The sequence below is a fragment of the Aspergillus affinis genome (assembly GCF_023601865.1).
Source record: "Aspergillus affinis strain CMG 70 chromosome Unknown NODE_123_length_106781_cov_87_563250, whole genome shotgun sequence".
Lineage (NCBI taxonomy): Eukaryota > Fungi > Ascomycota > Eurotiomycetes > Eurotiales > Aspergillaceae > Aspergillus > Aspergillus affinis.
Window position 1 is genome coordinate 82,056 of NW_026515904.1, and position 21,504 is coordinate 103,559.

At 48.2% G+C, this 21,504-nt stretch overlaps 9 protein-coding genes across 9 annotated transcripts; 6 read left to right on the forward strand and 3 right to left on the reverse strand.

The window, feature by feature from the left end:
* Positions 1–327: 327 nt before the first annotated feature.
* On the forward strand, positions 328–3,005 carry KD926_001219 (fungal specific transcription factor domain-containing protein; the record flags this gene model as incomplete). Its single annotated transcript, XM_053104907.1, has 8 exons — positions 328–342; positions 729–888; positions 1,050–1,321; positions 1,373–1,800; positions 1,846–2,104; positions 2,177–2,250; positions 2,297–2,529; positions 2,836–3,005. The coding sequence occupies 8 exons, from the start codon at positions 328–330 to the stop codon at positions 3,003–3,005; spliced, it is 1,611 nt and encodes a 536-aa protein (XP_052951885.1).
* A 78-nt stretch (positions 3,006–3,083) lies between these two features.
* Positions 3,084–3,985, reverse strand: KD926_001220 (pentachlorophenol 4-monooxygenase; the record flags this gene model as incomplete). The annotated part of the gene is made up of 2 exons (XM_053104909.1): positions 3,084–3,561; positions 3,672–3,985. 2 exons carry the CDS (start codon positions 3,983–3,985, stop codon positions 3,084–3,086), a joined length of 792 nt encoding a protein of 263 aa, XP_052951886.1.
* An 867-nt stretch (positions 3,986–4,852) lies between these two features.
* On the forward strand, positions 4,853–7,555 carry KD926_001221 (putative cell-associated beta-galactosidase; the record flags this gene model as incomplete). The annotated part of the gene is made up of 1 exon (XM_053104910.1): positions 4,853–7,555. One exon carries the CDS (start codon positions 4,853–4,855, stop codon positions 7,553–7,555), a length of 2,703 nt encoding a protein of 900 aa, XP_052951887.1.
* A 4,588-nt stretch (positions 7,556–12,143) lies between these two features.
* Positions 12,144–12,665, forward strand: KD926_001222 (tautomerase family protein; the record flags this gene model as incomplete). The annotated part of the gene is made up of 2 exons (XM_053104911.1): positions 12,144–12,320; positions 12,378–12,665. The coding sequence occupies 2 exons, from the start codon at positions 12,144–12,146 to the stop codon at positions 12,663–12,665; spliced, it is 465 nt and encodes a 154-aa protein (XP_052951888.1).
* A 492-nt stretch (positions 12,666–13,157) lies between these two features.
* On the forward strand, positions 13,158–15,307 carry KD926_001223 (uncharacterized protein; the record flags this gene model as incomplete). The annotated part of the gene is made up of 5 exons (XM_053104912.1): positions 13,158–13,340; positions 13,563–13,632; positions 13,709–14,164; positions 14,229–14,416; positions 14,717–15,307. 5 exons carry the CDS (start codon positions 13,158–13,160, stop codon positions 15,305–15,307), a joined length of 1,488 nt encoding a protein of 495 aa, XP_052951889.1.
* A 726-nt stretch (positions 15,308–16,033) lies between these two features.
* KD926_001224 (nuclear transport factor 2 family protein) lies at positions 16,034–16,615 on the reverse strand (the record flags this gene model as incomplete). The annotated part of the gene is made up of 1 exon (XM_053104913.1): positions 16,034–16,615. One exon carries the CDS (start codon positions 16,613–16,615, stop codon positions 16,034–16,036), a length of 582 nt encoding a protein of 193 aa, XP_052951890.1.
* Positions 16,616–17,089: 474 nt separating this feature from the next.
* KD926_001225 (MBL fold metallo-hydrolase) lies at positions 17,090–17,929 on the forward strand (the record flags this gene model as incomplete). Its single annotated transcript, XM_053104914.1, has 1 exon — positions 17,090–17,929. The coding sequence occupies one exon, from the start codon at positions 17,090–17,092 to the stop codon at positions 17,927–17,929; it is 840 nt and encodes a 279-aa protein (XP_052951891.1).
* Positions 17,930–18,380: 451 nt separating this feature from the next.
* KD926_001226 (alpha/beta hydrolase) lies at positions 18,381–19,390 on the reverse strand (the record flags this gene model as incomplete). The annotated part of the gene is made up of 2 exons (XM_053104915.1): positions 18,381–19,202; positions 19,280–19,390. The coding sequence occupies 2 exons, from the start codon at positions 19,388–19,390 to the stop codon at positions 18,381–18,383; spliced, it is 933 nt and encodes a 310-aa protein (XP_052951892.1).
* A 1,086-nt stretch (positions 19,391–20,476) lies between these two features.
* On the forward strand, positions 20,477–20,875 carry KD926_001227 (tautomerase family protein; the record flags this gene model as incomplete). Its single annotated transcript, XM_053104916.1, has 1 exon — positions 20,477–20,875. One exon carries the CDS (start codon positions 20,477–20,479, stop codon positions 20,873–20,875), a length of 399 nt encoding a protein of 132 aa, XP_052951893.1.
* Positions 20,876–21,504: the final 629 nt, after the last annotated feature.

The following is a 21,504-nucleotide window of genomic DNA, read 5'->3' on the forward strand; positions in this document are numbered from 1 at the left end:
ACAAGGGACCAGAGCTGAGCTGCAATTCGAAGATCGACGCGAGCCTTCACATCTTCAGCGAAATAGACTCGCAAAAGCTTATACTCAAAGAAGCAACGGAACCATGGGGACGCCCCTCTGCCAATCACGCTACCAGGAAATATGTTCTGATCCGGGAACAAACTTTCAAGTGGGTGCTGCCAAATTCATACCGGTCTTGCTGTCGCCCAAATTTAGCTCTTTGACAGCTGTCATCGCGACAATGGAGTAGAGCCTATTAAGGAAGGTTCTGATTAATCGATTCTGCTTTCCTGCACCCATGCAGTGACGATCTCCTACTAGTCGTCGATGGTGGCTGCCACGGTCCGTGATGCTATTCTCACTCTTCCCGGCTTGTGCGATGCCATCACCCCCGTCATCCTGACTCCGAGGGAAACGTGCACTTGCCCAAAATGACCGAACTGTCTCTTCTCGTCGGGACTCATAGCTGGGGATTCATCATATCCCGGTTGTGCCCCCTTGTAGAGACAGCCACTTCGTCGCTTCCTCACCGCCCTCTCGTCATCACTCGGTCCCATGACCAGCCAAGCCCTTCCTTCCCTGGCATCTCCAACCGCCATCCCTTTCATTCTTGCCTCTCTCCCACGTGGCCGTTACTGGAATCGGGTTCATTCTGCTGCTGGCAAGTGCTACGGTTGTCCGTGGGATAGGCGATGCGCCGCGGACTTGTCGACGGTGAGGCCTTTTAGGAGCTTCCTGCCGGTCGGTCAAGAGGAAACGAGTCGGCGTTGCATGTGCGACGTGTCGCGCGCATAAGATACGCTGCGACGGTGTGCGACCGCAGTGTGGAACGTGTCTTCGTCGCAGAGAGGGCTGTGCGTATGAGGATAGCGATCAGCGCGATTCGAGGTAGGAATAGTACCACCGACTTGCGAACCGCGTAGTCACCGTCTGATCTGATGAAGAGCTGCCAGCGTGAATAATCCTGGCGCAAGCGTGTCTGTGAACCACGTTCTCCCTGGTCTGCCGCCGATCCCCAGTACCGCGGTGGTCGGACGTGACGGGGATAGGACTTGTCTCGCGACCGCTGAACAACGACGAGCCCACGAGGGGCTTCTTCGGAGACTCGTCCACCATCGCCTTTCTCAAGCAGTTACAAGACACGTTCCGGTCGAAAACGTCCGGTCCGCTGCGGGATTTCCCGTGTCAGTCGCGCCTATCTAGGGATCTTGAAAGCCTTCGCCCTAATCCCGAGGGTACTCCTCAATTGAGTTATGCTCAGTTACTCCCAACGCGGCCCTTGGCAGACCATCTGGTTGACTGCTATTTTTCCAAGATCCATGTATTGTATCCATTCGTGCACAAAGAGGCCTTTTTCGCTATCTACCATTAGCTTTGGGAGCCGGACAAATCTCCCTCGAGCACTCGGTCCACTCGTGGTCTCGGCCTTGGCGACGAAAATGTATCGCGCACCACGTTCTATTACGGACTGAACGCGATCTTTGCTACGGGTTGCCAACTCTCGAATATCGTGCAGCGCGAGCGACAAACCACCTCCGAGGCCTTTTTTCAACCATGCAAGCCCACCCTGGACGTGGACTATCTCGAGACCTGCGACCTGGCATTGACGCAGAGTCTTTTACTCATGACGCACTACGTTCAAAGCTCACAGACGCCGAACCGCTCCTGGCATGCGATCGGCACGGCGTGCAGACTGGCCCAAGGGATTGGGCTGCACTCGGACGCGGGAAACGAGACTCGCTCGTTTCCTGAGATTCAGATACGAAGGAGAGTGTGGCATGCTTGTGTGATGTTGGATCTGTATGTGTGTTCTACCTCGTTGTGTTCTTAACTGACAGTCCCCAGGGCGATCAGTATTATACTTGGGCAACCGGTCATGATATCCCAGGCGCCGTCTACACCGTTACCGGACCCTATTGATGATCGTTATTTGCTTGTGGATTCTGCGATCTGCGAACAGTCTCCTGGGACTTTCTCTCGTTTACAGTGGTTCATTGCTACGCTCAACCTATACGATATTCTGCGAAAAGCTTTGAATTATCTATATGATAATTATGGGGGTCGATTTATTAAAGAACCTCTTGAGAGACGTCGAGCCGAGACCGTGTTCCAGATTCAAAGTGTTACGTAGCTCGACGTAGAGTTGGAGGACTTTTGCCATAGGATCCCGATGCAGCTCCATTGGGATGAGACCGGGGCGGACGTTTCTGAGGACCCCTTTCTACGAGAGAAATACCTGCTTAAGGCCAGGTATGTGTTCCGCGAGTCGCGTCTCCAGGTTTCTAATCGTCTATAGATTCTTGTCTTTGAAGATTCTTATCTGCCGACCGGTCCTTTCTCAGTCACTGCGTGAGACATACCTGTCCGTAGAGAATGAATCCCTTCGATCCGGACTTCCCGGGCCCGGCATATTTGCGAATTTGATCAAGGGCTGCTCGGTGTTTCGCGAGGCTGCAATTGATTTGATATCCTTGGTGCACGAAACCTGCAGTACCGACCTAGCCAGTGTCTGGTTTTATAACGTCTTTTGTGAGTACCTCTGTGCCCTCAGCCGTCCGCTTATTAGACTCACGAGACTTTAGACGTTTTCACCGCTGCATAAATCACTCTTCTCGCGGAACTACACCCCCAAATTGTGACTATTGTCACTCATGAGGCGTTGTCAGTCTCATGGGACAAATGCTTAGCGTCTCTTGACTACTTGAAATCATATAGCTCGTTAGCAGAACGTTGTGCCGATAGTCTGCGTACTATTCGAGCTAAATGCTCTTTGGCTGCCTCTGGCAAGTAATTCCCCTGGTTTATTCAGAGAGTCTGGTAAACTAATTTTGATAGACTCAACCGGCAAAGACGGCAACTCCACAGAGAATACCGGAGAGCATCTCGGGCTTTCGTCCGACAATTTCGATCAAATGCCTTTTTCAGAAAATCTATTCCGAGATCTGGAGTTTGACGGTCAAACGATATTTGATCCTTTCTGGTTCAACATGGATATTGGAGCCTAGCCTGATGAACTGTTTGCCTTATCAGAAATCAATGCAATCTATTTGATTCTATCTATCTAAGTATCTATTCTCTATTGTCTATGCATCAATCTGTGTGAATCCTTTCGGGAAAGATGCGACACCATCCAGATCACTCAACGGTGCCGCATGCCCCAAGATACCGTCTGGTCTAAGAACCACGACCGCTCCATTCATAGTTGAGATACTACTATACGCCGAGTGAGCGGCACGATCCTGGTCATAGTAGACATTCCCTATCTTGGGAAGCTTGAACATCAGGTCACCCTCTGCTGCGCTCTGAGCCACCAAGGTCAGGAACCGGTTCATGTTGGCGGGGAGGGTCTTCGCGATTTCCTGCAGCCGCTCCACTGCAGGCGCGAGTACGTTGTGCGTCACTATAGGCTGTCCCGCAAAGACGATGATTGACCATTGGCCGCAGTTCTTTGTCCTATGGAAAAGACGAGTCGGTAGACGAGAACCAGGCGCGTAAACCAAAGCATCCGGGCCCCTCCACCCGGCCGAGATCATTCCGGAAGAGGGTGCTTTGTTGATGATGCTTTCCAACATTAGCCATGTCGAATACCCAAAATGAAGTCAGAACCGTCCATCTTTACCGTGACAATCTTACCAGTGTTTCCCTCCCTAATCCTCGCCTTAACCTTATACCCACTCGCACTGTCCTGATCAACTGCATACTCCTCCAACTTCCACTCCACATACGGCACGCCACCCAACTGCTTATACGCCCCCTGAATGACCTCCTCTGAGTACTTCTGCTGAATATTCAAACAATAGTCAAGAAACGTCCCGTTCATTCGCTCAAACATGACGTGCCATCCTCGCGACGTGACCCGTTTACCATCCTTGTAAGTAACGCTGGTTCGCCCGATATAACCGATCTGGTTCAGTTCTTCCAAGAGGTCAAGCTGGTCGAGCATTTCGAGAGTATGGGGGTAGAGCGTCGTGGCACGACCGTACATGGCTTGTTGGTGTTTGTTGTGTTGTTCTGAGTGGTGTTAGTGCAATTGTGGCTGAGATTCAGCCTGATCTTCATGCTATATTCTATAGTTAGGCCGAAATATTATACTCCAAGTAAGGGCACGCACTTCTCCGGCTAGTTTGGACAATCGAAGGCCCGACAATTCTCTCTTTACGCCTCAAGGGGGGTGACATGATTGCTGGTTATTTATCTTCAAGTGTTCAGTTTGACAATTCTGCAAGGAAAGATCCCCCAACAAGCTCTCTTTCCTGCCATCTTGGCGAGAAACGGGACGAGAGTAGAAAAGTGATCTACTAAACAAGATTAACTAATCTGCTAGCTGTAACTAACTAACTACTTCAAATGACATATCGATCCAGCGAATTAGGACCACTCTAATATGTATGTCGTTTGTTAGCATCAATCGGTCTAATATCGTCCCGGACCCCAAGGCCAAGCAGAAAACAAGGTCGCAAATCAACCCGCTCCTGCCCGCTTTTCTCCCCAGATTCTCCGGTTTCCAATACCCCACGTTTTAGGGCATTTTCGGAGTATGGCTAAAATGGAGGGGGCGGGGTTAAAGACGATGCAGATCTGCAGCTTGGCAGGCTACTCTTCTGAAGCCCAACACAGCTTCCCTGGCGCAATCATGCCATGAGATGAGTGCGATTGGTGGGAAAACCGCCTGATACTACCAGGATCGGCTATTTGTTCTTTTCATATTATAACATAGTGCTGGCTTTGCGTCGTTAATGCAGATGTTTGCAATCCGGTTAAATATTCATTGCCTGGCGAAGGGTATATGGCTGTCCCATCGTCCGTCGAATTGCGTTCATGAAAGACTCCGTCTGAATTAGTCTCGATCAGTATGCGACTCCAGCCCTGCTTGTACCGCGGCAGTCTTGCCCTCCTGACATTGTCACTCTTAGGAGCGCAGGTTACCGAGGCATTTGCAGTCTCGCGCGAAGCCGACTCTCATTCGCAAAACCCCCGCGTCCGAGAGAGTCTAAATGCAGATTGGCGATTCTCGCATTCAAAGACAATCCCGGATAACATTGTCTATGACCTTCGTCCTGGCGCAAACGATACAAGTCTGGTAGTTCTTAAGCCCTGGATCCTCCCATCAGGCAATGACTATATCAAAAATCCAGAAGATAAGCACAAGCGCCCTTCTCATGAGCCAGCTATCGACATCCCCTTTGTGGATGCCGAGTTTGACGACAGCGACTGGGAGCCAGTCCGCCTGCCACATGATTGGGCGATCAAAGGACCGTTTTATACCGGAGAGAACCCTGAGATATCGGGCAGTATGGGACGCTTGCCTGTGCAGGGTGTGGGATGGTATCGTCGAAAGCTAAGAATATCCTCATCCGATCTAGAGAAAACGGTCTTTCTTGAGATTGATGGTGCCATGGCATATCCGATGGTCTGGCTCAATGGCCACTTGGTCGGTGGCTGGCCTTATGGATATAACTCGTTTCAGCTGGATCTTACGCGATATCTGGAAAAGGGAGAGAATCAGCTTGCTATCCGCGTTGAGAATCCTTCAGGTGCTTCCTCGCGGTGGTATCCTGGCGCTGGGATTTATCGCAATGTGTGGCTGACGACAGTCAATCCTACTCATGTGGCACACTCGGGTACAAAAGTGACAACGAGGGATATCTCGCCGAAAAAAGCTACTGTTGATTTTCAAGTTCAGGTCGCGAACAGCCTAACGAGAAGTGAGAGAGTTGAAGTCGTTTCGGTTATCTTTGAGATTGGCAAGAATGGTCGTCGCGGTCGCAAAATCCAACAGTTCCCTCGACACAGTATTCGAGTAGGCGCGGACAGCAAAGCGCCTGTATCTGTTTCAACAACTGTCAGAAATCCAAAGTTATGGGGTCCACCACCGAGCCAATCCCCAGAATTGTATGTTATACTCACGCAACTATATTCTGGAAGGCGCCTGCTTGATACCTACGAGACCAAATTTGGAATCCGTTCCCTAGATTTCGACCCTGACACCGGATTGTCAGTCAATGGCATTCCCCTACGGATCCAAGGCGTCAACCAGCATCATGATCTTGGTGCACTTGGTGCTGCGTTCAATAAACGAGCAGCCCAGCGACAATTAGACACGCTCCGGGACCTCGGCGTCAACGCGATCAGAATGGCGCATAACCCACCCGCACCCGAGCTCCTCGAGATGACCGATCAAATGGGATTCTTAGTCGTCGACGAGATATTCGACTCATGGGTAATGCCAAAGACAGAATCCGACTTTCATCTGATATTCCCAGACTGGCGCGAGCCGGATCTCCGATCCTTTATGCGACGTGATCGGAATCACCCCTCGGTTATCGTCTGGAGCTATGGGAATGAGAATGCAGAGCAGGAGAGCTACGATGCCTGGACAGCCGAGATTGCTACTTACCTTCGAGAGATCCTCGTCCAGGAAGACATGACCCGTCCATCCACAGGCTCGATGCATCGCTCGACTCCGACTAGCCTGTACACGGATGTAGTAGGCATTATATGCCTCAATTACCAAGGCGAAGGCACGCGCTATGGACCAGCATACGCACATCTGGACGGAAACCGCAAGCCACCACAATATTCAGGGTTCCACGAGGCACATCCCGATAAAGTCATCATTGGTAGCGAAGTGGCATGGTCGCTCAGTAGCCGTGGCTCTTTCTTATTCCCTGTCACGAACTATACGAGCGCACCGGTCAACGACACATCCGGTGGGAACTCAACGTCCCTGGAGATCTCTGCCTATGAGCTATACTCTGCCGACGCTGGCTCGTCCCCAGACAGAGTCTTCTCAACGCAGGATGAACACCCTTTTGTGGCCGGGGGATTTGTCTGGGCGGGTTGGGATTACCTGGGTGAGCCGTATCCGTACGGTGAAGCTCGAAGTGCGTACTCCGGTATCATTGATCTTGCTGGGTTCAAGAAGGAGAGGTTCTTTCTCTACCAGTCGCGTTGGCGGCCGGATTTCCCAATGGCCCATATCTTGCCACACTGGACGTGGCCTTGTCGGGTTGGGAAGGTAACGCCGGTCCATGTGTTTACCTCTGGCGATGAGGCCGAGCTCTTCCTTAACGGTGTTTCTCAAGGAAGGATCAAGAAGCAGCCATTGACCTACCGTCTCAAATGGGACCATGTCATCTACAAACCCGGCGAATTACACGTCGTCACCTACAAAGATGGCCGAAAATGGGCGACAGACACCGTTCGTACAGTGGGCAAAGCGACAGGTCTTCGCGGTACAGCGGATAGGAATAAGATCGAGTCGGATGGCGAGGACCTCTCCTTTGTGTCTGTGGAAGTCATCGATGCTAAGGGACGCACGGTTCCAGAAGCAGACAGCCTCGTCCGTTTCTCGGTGTCCGGACCAGGGGAGATCGTGGCAACCGATAATGGGTTTCAATCTGATTTCACCCCGTTCCCGTCCCATGATCGGAAGGTTTTTAATGGTCTTGCTCTTTGCATTGTTCGGGCTAAGGTGGGTGCGTCGGGAAGAATCACGGTCAAGGCTGAGAGCGAGGGTCTCAATGGGGCCGAAGTTATCCTTGAAACACGCTAGATGCTACTCCCAGGCAATTATGGCTCGTCTGTTTTGATATCATATAGAACCAGAAATGGGTCTGTTATTTTCTGGATTTTGAATCCCCTCTCTTCAAGCTTGTGTCCCAGCCTAGATATTGTGTGCCCACTTTTTGCCTCGCTTTCACACTCTCTCTATTTCCGTGAAATCAAGTTTACATGGCATTTGTGCAGTTCTGCTATCTCTGCGCGGAATTAATCTATGACGAGGAGCACTGGAATGAGCACTGTCAACATCATTTAGACAACCTTCAACTCGCTGTAGGATTCTGACCTTTCGGTAAACCACTGTAGCTGCTGGTCTTTGTCCGTTCTGCCTTGGAGATGAGAAAAGCCCTGCAGAGCATTTCAAACAGTGAATTACCAAAGCCACTCTCTTAAACTACATTGACAGCCACTTGAAATTACAACAGTCAAAAGAAGTCTTGCAATGCCCTCGCCCACTGTGTCGGTCGAAGCAATACAAGGGTGTGGTCGGTCTTCAACGGCATTTTTTGACTCCATTCTATCACGGAGCCTCGCTCCAACTGCGTAAAATGAAAGCGGCGGTAGCCGTTTGAAGAAGAACCCTTTAGTGCAGTATCCACAGAGGATACTTGCCAGAAGAGGCCTTGCATAAAGCCAGATAGCGATGTACAGGGTGAAATTTCCGACTCGGTCAATTCTATCTAGAAAAGCCCGTGCTTCATCCATGACCCTCGGGGCGGTGGGGCGCTGGGGCACTGGTCATGAGTGTCTCTTCGGAGCTCAAAATGTTCCATAATGTGTAAGGGGCATAGATTTAACAGATGTTGATTTTCTCGGGAATATGAAAAGAGATACCTAGGCGCATACTATGTTATACCCATGGAAACCTCCAAAGCCCTTCTATGCTCGCAATCAGCGTTTTGTCTCTTATAACAAAACACTGCTGTCATGGAGGCTAATCTCTGTCTACCATTTATACCCTCGAGACCCTCAAATACCCTTCCACCGTCTTTCTATAGAAGAGTTCCCATCATTCCTACCACGATTGTCGCTTCCGTCATCCACCAGCCTGCAAGGCCCCCTGTATATCCTTCCTCAGAATTTCCCACAGAATCTCGTATAAAAAACTCGGTAGGAAAAACGCCAACCCAAGGGCCCCCCATATACGCCTCCAATCCAAACTCTCATGATAGAATATTCCCCACGCTTTCATCACTTTAACTTCATCAGATGTTAGCTCGCAGTCCATTTCTTCGGCAATTGCTGTATGATTAGGTCACTGCCGGGGGACCCGGCTGTTCGAATCGTTGAAAAAGTCCATCATTAATTCTGGTCCGACTGGGGGGTGATTGTCTTGGAGGGATAGGACAGCATTGATACGATGTGCCGAGGGGAGGGACAAGGTTTGGGGGTGGGATACAAGCGCAGGGTTCATGGGGCGTACAAATATCGGCATGGCAGCGAACGTCGATATACGAGTTGCGGCGTAGATAAACTGCGAAGAAATTAGTTTGGGTTTTTGGCACCGAGATCAAGACATGATTGGATGGAAATACACTCTCTCATATAATGGATACTGTGTAATGTGCTCAAGGACCAGAATGATTCAAGCCTCTGTCTGTGGTTAAAATATATAAGGTGGATATTAACTTCAGCCTGGTGAGTGCCACCCATCTCACGCGCCAAGAGGGCCAGTATGTCGTCGCGCTCCAGGTCTACGATGAGGGTTGAATACGTTAGAAGCCCTGCTGCCGAACTCAAATGAAGCTTTCAGCAACTAACAATCTCCGCAAGCACTTTGCTACTCCCCTGAACTCCTCCAAGAAGGTCTTGCTCCCCGTACTTGCTTATCGATGCCTTGGATGGTTGGCGAGGCAAATGATTTCCAAAAATAGGGCACCATACTGTCGACCGAAAGTTGCCCTTCGGAGTCATTGGGTTCATCGTTATTATTCTATGGATAACGTAACCGATTTTACGCTTAGGCTGATGTATGCGAGGTATCGATGATAGCAAAGACTGCCGATGAAGACGATAGACGACAGAGGTGGAACATTCTTCAACCTTTCGTCGCTGTATGCCGCCAAATATTCGCGACCCGCCGATATCTGTTCTCAGATGCCCTGCCGACTGGTGTGCAGCTTCTATGTTTTGGGATATAGATGTTCATACTACCCATGTAGTCATACGTACCATGTACTTCTGCCCAGCTGAGTCGGTAGTTCGTGATCGTACGACCAGCACGGGCGAAAGACCGGTAACTGGCACCCGTACTTGTCTTCGGTAGCCTGTATTCTTACGACGAGCTTTGGGGCCAAGAGAAGTTTCAATTTCTGGATCGACGGTCTAAAGGGCCTCTGGTCCAAGGGACCCAATGTTGATGGCCCAAAGGCTGAATAGAGGGGTGTAACGTCTACCTGGCGATCACAATGGGAGGTCAGAAGCAGATAGTATTACGGCCAGGCTGGCTCTTGATCCATGATTCTCGAACCCACTCGACCTTCCTTATACCAACTAATGACCACTTCGGCTAGCAATTCGCGTCTATCACTGAACCCTTAATATTAATGCTCCATAGGCTAGGTCTCATTTCTAACACTTAAGATGTGGACGATTTTCTCCATCTCTCGTGTAATCGATGCTAGTATCGCTCCATCCATCCTCAAGTCTCTTCCAAAATCCTTAAATATCGTATTCATACTGTCCTCAACTGTAAGCTTATAACATGGTGTGGATACGACCATACGCATGTCCTTATTGACCCATAGCGAAATAGAGCATAGGCAGCGCTATATATCAAATTGAAATACAGTTCCTGTTTCTACGTGAGGTAACGTAAGATATCATGCACCAGATAAAGGCATTTCTCGTAAATTTAAGGATTTGAAATATTGAAGCGAGCCTACAGACGGCCTTATACAAGCTAGTTTCACAGTCTTAAGCACCTTATATAACATCCATTGTGGCTATTATAATTTTATTTATTACGACTTATGTGTAAGAAATCAAGATCAAAGTTAAGAAAGACTGATTTGGTTAATTATCGTCAGGAGCGATGGCTGAATAAAATGGATCTTTCCTTTTCCGGTAATCAGTCATTCTGGTTGACACAAGATAACTAACTCATTAGGAGAATTGTGTGTTTAGAAGACTCAGATGGAAGGATTTAACATAAAAAGATTGCAGATAGTTCGAGAATTCAGACCCTCATTCATTCGTTTAATGACCCCTACCGTGGTGTACGAGAAATACCGATTGATGTTGATAACAACCATAGCTAACACCAGAACTGCCCCTCCAGTTAAATCAGTTTCGATCCTTTATGGACATACTCAGTTTCACGTCATGGGTGTATATTGATGTGAGGAAGGCTATGTATAATACCATCAGTCCACATACGCTCTTGGTTCCGGTGGAGAGTAGCAACAATACTGGGTTCCTTGGGCCTTTGGACTGGTCTATTAGGGACAAATATGCTTAATCCATACCAGGTACTTATTGATTTTGGGTGCAACTTGCTACATTTCAGTAAATATGGGCTAAACATTTGCGTCTCCTGCAAGCCCCATAAGGAAAAAAAGCGGGTATCAGTCTACTTTGCCGGCTCGTAGGATTTATAGGTAGCACCAGGAAGTATTCAGGTCATATTAGTTATGGCGCGACTTCCTAATACCAAGCATGGATACTTACTGTCGCCCAACCCGGTCCTCGACGAACAGGTACAGCTCTTTACTTCAGTGCCTTAAAGTACTGTGGCCCGTAACGAATCATTGATTCTATTCACGAATTATAGCCACTCTCTAGTTGTCCTACGTGCTCATTAATTTCGAGCATATAAACCTAGAGCCTTTATCCAGTGCATCTCTCCTACCTCATTATTGATGGTCATGAAAAATGATGTTGTCACACCTACTTAAATTGCACTAGACGCCTTCGCTAGATAGAGCCGGGGAACCGAAGCAATTGCACATTTTACCAAGAGGACATTTTGAATCATACGACGGGGCATCCTTCACAATAAACGCCCCAGTTCAGGCCAAGTTCCTGCAAGACAACCTTTTGGAGTAGGAGCCAGCTGCTAGCAGAAGACATGTCTCAACCTATTCTTTAGTCCACCAACATTGATCGGATGGTTTTAAGGGAGTCATTGCCGATCGTCCACTTCCGAAGCGGGGTTAACGGTGTTGCTGGTGTATGTTGAGTAAACACTTATCGGAGGCCTTAGTTCAACCTCGGCCTCGGACCTGATCACTTATCAATAATTTTGGTATTCGGAGAGAGGCTTTTATGACGTATTTTTAGGACCTGAACCCAGCATCTGGATCTGCAGGGCATCGGGATAATTTGATGTTACCCCACATTTCTGTTTGTTATGGTGGGAAGACTGGAGTAGTTAGTTATAAGTCGGAAAGGATTATTAATCATCGGTTACCGGAAACGAATGTTTGCTTCCTCTCCTTTCTCATGAAGAAACTCATATTGCAAGGGAATCACTCTTTAAATACGGTCAAAACACCTACCTATCTGAAATTGCTCCAGTACTTCCTGGACATCGCTCCCTGGTTTATTCACCTAAATTCACCTAAATTTTTTTTCACAATATGCCTGACTGGAGAATTTATCATCCTACCGGGACCTTCACGGATCCTGAGCACAAAGAGAAGCTTGCAGAGGCCATTACGTCGATGTATACCCGATCTGGCCTACCAGCATTCTATGTTGTCGTCATATTCATTGAGATGCCTCCCGGCACCTTGTACCGAGCTGGAGTATCATGCGTAAGTTCAGGATGATCTGAGTAATAGTCAATTTGCTGATCACATATGATTGGGCAGCACACGAAAGGGGTGAAGCCTTTTGTCCGGCTTACATTCAGCCACATCGCTAGGCACTTTCCTCCTGGTGAGAGCCCTATGAGGACTAATTTCATGAATATGGTCCATGAAACCGTGAAGCCGTATCTTGCAGACAAAGGGTATGACTGGGAGTTCAACGGCGAGGAGCTTGAGCGCGAATTTGTGCATATCAATGGTCTCAGGATTCCTCCTACAGGCTCGGAGGAAGAGCAGAGGTGGTTCCGCGACAACAAGCCGTCCCCTTGGGGGCCTTACCTTACAAACTAGCTTCTGACTGTTTTGCTGAATATATGTTATCTTCACGCTGAGTCAAGATGCCGCCACTTTCATGTATTGTCGTATTCTAGAGTGGTTTGACTTGTCAGATGTGTGAACGAATGCATTGATACCTATCGAACCTTCTTTGCGGCCTGTTTTACAGATGCTTGATCTCTAATTTAGCGGAGACAATAAGTTAGGCACGTCAGATAAATGGTAAACAGCTAAACCAATTAAGGAGGGAAATATCGAAGGAGCAAACGGATGCTAGATAATACACAGCTCTTGCATTATCGTACTTGGAACATTTTATATAGCTTGTGATTATATCTTGTTATCGATATATGCTGTGTCTGTTCAACTATTCAAGAGTAAAGCTAGAAACTGCCATAGTGTTCAGAGACAAGATCGATCACGACCAGTGAAAGGCCCATACACTCCTTAAGTCCTAGTATACAGGACGAGCCACCGGCAGACACGTCACCACTAGACGCCCTTCCAATGGACATGATTACCGAACAGGAGATTAAGGTGGCTCCAATGAGGATGGCGTCGTGGACAGCCTCCGGACCAGATGCGCTACCGGTGGTAATGTGGCAACAAGTATGGCCTACTGTGAAACAATGGGTCGTTGACGTTTTTCAAGCGTCACTCCGGTTCAGCTACTTTCCCAGCGCTTGGAAGGTAGCTAAGATTGTAGTGATACCTAAGGGTAGACGTGACACATCATTGCCGAAATCATACCGCCCTATCTCGCTGTTGGCGACGCTTGGAAAGGTCCTAGAAGCAGTCGTCGCAACCAGAATCTCCGCCCTAGTCGAAAAACACTAACTACTTCCCCTAAACTACTTTGGGGCACGTTGGAGGCGATCATGCGAACAAGTGCTTAACATCCTCATAGAAAAGATACATGATGCGTGGCGTGAGGGCAAAATCCTCAGCCTGGTGAGCTTTGATGTTAAGGGAGCCTATAATGGTGTGGATAGGGGTGTCCTATTGCGGAGACTGCGAGAACGACGAATCCCAGAGGTCCTAACCCGATGGGTTAATAGCTTCTGCTCCGGCATCAATCACTGTAAATATGTACCAATCCGAGGAATTGGCTATTGAGCACGCAGGCCTACCGCAAGGCTCACCACTCTCTCCTATTCTCTTCCTGTTTCTGAACGCAAATCTAGTGGATGTCTTCATCACTAGAAGAAAGGGAGCAATCGTTTTCGTCGATGATTATACACGATGGACAGTAGGCTTATCCGCTGAGGCAAATACTACTATATTCCAGGAGAAGGTCATCCCACGAGCATTAGAATGGGCGGCGCAGTCTGGCGCAGCCTTCGAGGCAGAGAAGATATCATTCATCTATCTTACCAGGAATCAGCGGTACCGCCAACTCCCTGCGGTCCCGTTACATGTGAATGGAGCGACTGTTACCCCAGCGTCTGAGGTTAAGATTCCTCGGCGTGATACTCGACCAGGATTTACGGTTCAAATCACACATCGGAAAGGCTGTAAATAAAGGAATGACAGCTGTACTTGCGCTAAGACGGCTGTATGGGTTACCTCCTTCGGTAGCTCGCCAGCTCTTCATCCCCACCGTTGCATCGAAGATTGGTTATGCAGCATCTGTGTGGTGCCCTATACGACCGAACTCCATTATGGCGGCGGGAATTGGACGGCCGTTCGAAGCCATCCAGCGTGTTGCATCTCAGGCGATCGTAGGCGTGTTTCGAAACGCAGCTATCGTTATCGCCGAGGCAGAGGTAGGGATTGAACCGACTATCAAATGCCTTCGAGCACGTATCTTAAAGCATTGGATTATTTGTCACACCTTACCAAGGGATCACCCCTTCTGGTCCTGCTGAGTGGCAGCCGCAATGCAGGAGGGCAGTTACCCGTCACCGTTCAAGATACTAGCGAAGTTTGGACTACATTGCTTATCAGACATGGAGGTCATTCGACCCTTCCCTCTAGATCCGTGGCAAGAGTCCCTCGGGCAGTTGATTGCCACTGTCGGATCCGATATGCACGAGCTGCAGGAGACCGGCCATGCTCGTCTCTAGTTGTTCACCAGTGTCAGCGTCCGTAACAGTCTGGTTGGAACAGGGCTGGTGGCTCGCGTTAACCAAGCTGACATCGTCTCGTCAAACAGGACGGTTGGCAACGACGCGCTTAATGCTCACTTTACACAACTGGGGGTGATATTAGAGGCTATATCGTTTGTAGCGACGATGCTCCCTCGTATCCGGATGTCACCATGGAAAATACATGTTAAAATCGTGGTTAATAACCCTGCTGTTCTGCTTTCACTTGCACAGCCGCATCTTCAAGGCGGACAAGCCCTCGTCACTAGGATTACGGAAGCAATTAGCCAGCTGCTAGAGACAGGGGTTAGGGTTAGCCTGAAGCCTCCAATTGCTGAAGATCATGAGAGCACTACACGAGCCCATACCCTCGCACGCGCGGCAACAGAGGCACACAATGAAGTGAACCCCCGCCCTGGGCGCAAGTCCAGCTTCGGGCATCAGCGTTACGATGGGCTCGGGCGAATGCTAAACATTACCGGAGGGATAACTTCCAGCGTTCGGCCACTGGCCAGTTACACGCTAGCTGGATTCTGCTCTCCCAGGACCCCATACGAAGATACTGTATGACAATCATGAATAGCCAGCAGCCGAGGAGACGGCATTTTAATTGTATCAATAGGACTCCGTGTTAGGATACAAGTGACGGGGAAGTAAAGGTCACTCAAAAACCCGCTCTCGACAGAATGAATATTATATTCATGGGGCCTGCCGGGAGGTTTGAAATATACCTGGAATTCACCAAATAGTCGATGGTTCTCCAATGTTAGTGTGAGAGCATTCAATGTGCTGTCGATATTCGGCCCGTTAGTTAAATGGGTAATGCCAGAGTCTAACATAACTAGAATCCGGAGTAGGTTATGTTTTTTCCCGACTCGGGCTGAATGCTGCTTGTCCAACTGTACAAACATCGGAAGTTTGTTCATACCATATCATTATCCCCGCAGAAACCTTAGTGAGGCAATGAGGCAGTATATGGGCGACTTCCAGGTTCTGGAGTTTGTTTTTTGATGCTTATAAGTGGCAAAGCAAAGATTGCTGAGAAATGTGTACGTGTTAATGTTGCCGCATGGCAACACTTGTGGGAACCCAGGACAGGCGTTTCCTATTAATTCAAAGCCTAAGAAAACACTTGACAGATACTGCTGCATACATAGATGCTGAGCTGACCTATTACTCTACCCCCTCACATGTCCTTGACAAGAACCCGCTTCTTTCATCCTGCCAAATAGGCTTATGCTCCCATAATCTGAGCCTTGCAGTTTGAGAAAAGATACTTTGTGTCTTCGAAATGCGTCAGCCGACCGGTGGTGATGCTCTATCACCGCATATACCCACTAGCCGTTGTTTATGCCTTACGTAATATGTTCTGCGTTTCGAAAACAACAGCCTCCTGGGGAGATATTTCGCGAGCAAAGTTGCATCCAAGTAAAGCCAGACCTCCCTGAAATTCAATCCATCCAAAGCATCGGCGAAGTCAGCAGAGCCGATAATAGAGATCCAACTGAGCGGAATGCTAACAGTGGGCTCTTCGGTATTGTTTCCAGGCAGCCAGATGTTGCGGGTCCACTGGGACATGATGGTGGCTGTACCATCACCATTCTTGACTTCCCAGAGCCGGTGAAAGTCGTGTTGCAGACTTCTAAATTGTCTGAATAGACGTTTCATCCACGCCCACATCTCATCTCCACCATTGTACTGGGCGTTGTTCTGGTTGTGGAAAACGACGTCTTTGGAATAGAATTGTAAGCCAGAGCCATGCTTGAAGCTATAGGAGTCAACTCTATCAACATAATTTTTAAAAAATTGTTGAGCTGGGGTCTCTGGTCCGGATGTATGCCAGGTAGGAGCGGAAACACAGCTTACCGATCCAGGCATGATTGAAGAATAAAAGCAAACGAAAGAAACACAGAATAGAACGAGAGCTCCCTTATTTAATCTGGACTGATTTCTTGATATTCGCAAGCATCTTATATTTGGTTAGATGGACGTCACTACCGGGAGCCGAAAGGATTGTGCTGCGATTTCGTGATTATAATAATTGTCATATTGCCGAGGCGCAGGGCTTCTCGCATCTTCGTCATCGGAAATACTGCAAAGCCAAGCTTTCGATTTCCGATGGCAACACAAACTATAGACTACTGTGGGTCAAGGCACAGACTCTTGGGTTGCCGAGGTCAATGATCAGTAATACTAATACCTCACCACGTCAGTTCTTCACCGATATTTGGGTCGCAGTTCTGTTACATTATACTCAGCTTTGATATAAAGTCCTAAGAACAATTCTTTGAAGTATCTGTGCTAAATATCTCTTCATCTATCAGACTTGATTTAACTCCAATTCTCTACATTATGGGTCTCGACTACAAAGTCTTCACCAGCAGACGTTCCGGCGTGAATCGGTCCATACCAGCTGGTCATGATCACCTTAAGTGGGTGCCATCCACTTCAACCTTGATATTTGGCCAAAGAGATGCGGTGCTAGTTGATACCCAGTTAACCATGGCTGCTGCGAAAGACTTGGTAGACTGGGTAGTAGCCACTGGGAAAAACCTCACGACAATTTATGTCTCCCATGCCCACGGCGATCATTTCTATGGTACTGGTGCCCTCCTCGAGAAATTCCCGGAGGCAAAGGTCGTGGCTACGCCAGAGACTGTCTCTGGGATGGCTAAAGCTATATCTCCTGAAGGCATGGACGCATTTTGGAGAAATCTCTTCCCTGGACAGATCCCAGAAAAGCTCGTAATAGCCACTCCCCTTGAGCAAGATCACTGGATGCTGGAAAATGAGCGATTGGAAGTGGTTAGACTGGGTCATACAGACACAGATGATACAACAGCCCTCTGGGTGCCTGTAATTGGCTTGGTTGTTGCAGGCGATGCAGTCTACAACAACACCCACCCATACCTTGGGGAATCGAAGTCCCAAGAGGCCAGATCGCGATGGGTGGCAGCACTCAATAAGATTGCGGCACTTAAACCAAGAATTGTCGTTGGCGGTCATAGTGATCCATCTAAAGGATTCTCCCCTGATGCCGTCCAAGCGACCAAGGATTATTTGAATGACTTTGCGCGACTGGATGGACAAACATCTACACCCGAGGAATTATATTCCCAAATGATGGAATTGCATCCTACTAGATTGAATATTGGCTCGCTATGGGGAGGTGCAACGCTCGTGAAGAAATAATTTTATGTGTGCTCTCAATGTTGACTGAGTAGCCAGGGGCCTGGTATAGTGCACCATGATGTTATGAGCTTAGGATAACCCCGAGCATAATTGTTAGAGAATTTGTACGAATAATGCACTTTGATATTACCAACAAGTATGTACGTATGTGTGCTGAGTAGCAGAGACCGATCTTCGCAGCCTTTTTGGTATGATCTAGACTTGAAAATTGTACAACTCAAGCTCTCAAAGTAATCCCATGCGGCAACTCATCAATAGTTGTGTTGGGGCTGGTATCTTGTCAAATACGTCGCATTTTTTAAATGCAATACGATAAGTCAAAGAGGATGGTACTCCGTTTTTGATGATGTCGGCTCTCTAGATGTGTTTTGGAGCGAGAAAGTACTATATGCAACCAGAAGAATGTCAAAGTTGAATCACATTGTCTTCTACGTAGAGGACTTTTGAGAACTTAATCCGAATTTGCTGCGCCTGTCGTGCCTTGAGAGCCAAGCCATTTCCCCAAGAACTCAATTTGTACTTTAATGTTCTCTTCAAACCAATTGCCAGTATATATATCAAAATGTCCCGCGCCATCCATATACAATAGCTGCTTTGGCTCTCTGGCCTTTTCGTAGGCAGCCATCTGAGATGCCGTGGTGACAAGGATATCATTGCCCGGAACAACCATCAGGAGCGGAGTCGGCGAGATACGATGCGCCAGACCCGGTCCTTCAAACGCAAGCATATTGAGCTGTGTCTGTACCGTAACATAATTCTCCCAACGACCACCACAATCGTACAAACCGCGCACGTGCTCGTAAGCGTGAACACCAGGAAACAAGGCAGTATTGTTCCCTGACCGCGCTGCTTCCAAAGTTTCCGCAATAAGTGGAACCCTTTCTGGTTCTGATCCTGCAGTGATACGAGCACGCTCGTTCAGAATGCCCGGGATGCTGTCGTTGAAGGCCAAGGACCGCGTCTCTGCAGAGACTGCAGGGCACTGTACGATAGCAGCTTTGATTCGTTTGTCCACAGCGGCTGCGTACAGAACATTTCCTCCGGAGAAACTCGTGCCCCAATACACTATGCGCGCATCATCCACACTATGGAATGATGTTGCGAAATTGAACGCATCATAGTAGTCGGTTTGTTGAAGGGTCGGGTTTGACTCTTGCCGGGGTAGTCCATCACTGTCACCCCAGTTCCGGTTATCATAGAGTAGTACATTGTACCCGGCTTGCTGGAATCGATCCGCGAAATCCGGGAGCCAATAGTGGCGGACACCACCCAGCTATTTGTGGCAAAGGGATGAGAATTAGCCAATTTCATAGCAGTATCTAATATCTCAATATCTCAGGTAGTACTCACCCCGTGGGTCATGATCACACATGGCGATTTCTCAACTTGGGGATAGAACCATCCTCGGAGTGTAGTGCCATCACAAGCTCTGAACGCAACGGTTTCACGAGCGGGGACCATTATTGCAGAGATATTGATTGTTCCAGGTGTAAGTCAGGATGGAAGATTATCGAGTTGGCTGTTTGAGAACGATGAATAGATCCACAGAGGCGTTACTTCAATATTGTCTTCCTGTTCTTGTGCAAGCCTCGGTTTTATACTAGATATGTAATCCAAAATCGTCAAACCTTCTTGAGCTTTTGATTACGTTACTTTAGCCGACCGAGGTTGATCATATTATCAGTCGAGACCCAAACCAAGCTTTTTGTTTTGCTGAAGCGGCCATCGCGTTTGCCTTTTTCATTTTGATCGGTCTATGTTTTTCCAATCATATTCGGTTGACTAACCCTAACGGTTTCCATGCTCTTCCGTTCGGTTCACTCGTATCCCCTATGATCTCCGGTTTACCTCCTAGCATCAGTGGAGGCTATCCATCTAGTCTGCCGCGGTAGGTATACCGCCTATTCTCCGCCCGACCTCCTGTCCTTTAGCTATTCCTTCTTGTTTGTGTGGGGCACCCTTAGATAGGAAAGATCCGTCTCTCAATCTCTTGGCTCTTGGGACACGCACTGGCGGGGACGGGAGCATGCGCGAACACCAAAAAGCGGCGAGTCAGCGGACGAGAAAACGGAGGGCTGGCAGGGTCCCGGAGCCATGCTATCCAAACACTAATCCCGAACAGAGAATTGTCACGCTCGTGGCAAATACTACAAATCACGACGACTTCGACAGTTCGAATCAAGTCAGCTCTGTATATACGATGGAACATGTTCCATCCACTGGTCAAGGGTTTACTCGTATAAGCGAAAGTTAGACAGAACCAGATCATACCAAGTCAATAGATATAAGAATAAAAAAAGACTTACACCTGACTAATAACAGCTTTAACTCGACGATCAACCGCGCCAACAGTGAGAACGTGACCTCCACTCTATCCCGGCGAAGATCTCTCCGCCTCGGGTGTCTATCTATCTAACCGGGACGACAATCCGATTAGTTACTGTTCCATCCGCCTCCCAAGCATCTATAAATTTCTCTAGGCTCTTACCGAGGCCGTATCGGTAACCGGAAACTCGGTGACTAACATAACCGGGATTTTTAGTTATTATGAAAGCCGAGAAAGCTTTGACCGAAGATATCACGAAATTATACACTGGAATCGGCCTTCCTGCGTTCAATGTGGTCATCAACTTTATTAAGCTTTCACCCGGAGATACCTGGGTCGGTGCTGAAAACAGAACGAAGAACCCGTTTATTCGAATTATTGCCGAACACATTGCTGTTCGGCTCGACAATGAGGACCACGTTTACAACTCTACATGTGACGCGATTGAAAAAGCCTTGAAGCCTCATATTGCCGATAGAGGTTATGACTGGGAATGTCATGTGGATGAGACCGAAAGGAGACTATGGCGCGTCAATGGAATAGTTCCTCCTCCGTTTGGAAGTGATGCGGAGAAGGTTTGGACGAAGGAAAACAAGCCGGTCGTTTGGGAAGGCGCTTAGTGCTCGGGTCAACCTAGGATGCGGATTTCGCCATGTGGAAGAGAGATTGCTCTCACTTTCAAGCTCATTCATAATGGAAGTCAGATAGACTGCCCATAACCCTCTTTACCTTCGGTTGTTGGATATGGCACGGTTTGTCATGGCTCAAGCTGCAATTAAACAGTTCATTTTACAGTGGTCGATTAATTTCATGGAAAATTCCCAATACTGGACACAATCACAAGTCTGAACATAATACAGGTTACAGGTCAGCCGCCCCTTGGAAAAGGTCGGGTGCCGCCAAGCTGGTCATGTGATGTCTATTTGGCGGCATGTACCCCTTACCGTATATATTTTTAATTACACGGCATCTGGGTTTTTCAATACAGAACAATCTTAATACCTCTTAAAGTATTTAACAACCGGTTAATAACTGTTTTCTTATTACTCAATAAGTAGATTCTGTAACCTTACCCGTCTTTCCATAAGTTCTAGTTCTTTTTCCTCATTTTAAAACTATTTTGCTCGTAAATTCTCTTCTCTCTCCTTTAGTTAGAACTGACGTTCCTGGAGCTTTAATGTTTGACGCTGTTACTCAATGTCTAAAAGATTCTGCGAAAAAACTCGTCGAAGGCTTCGAGTAGAGGATG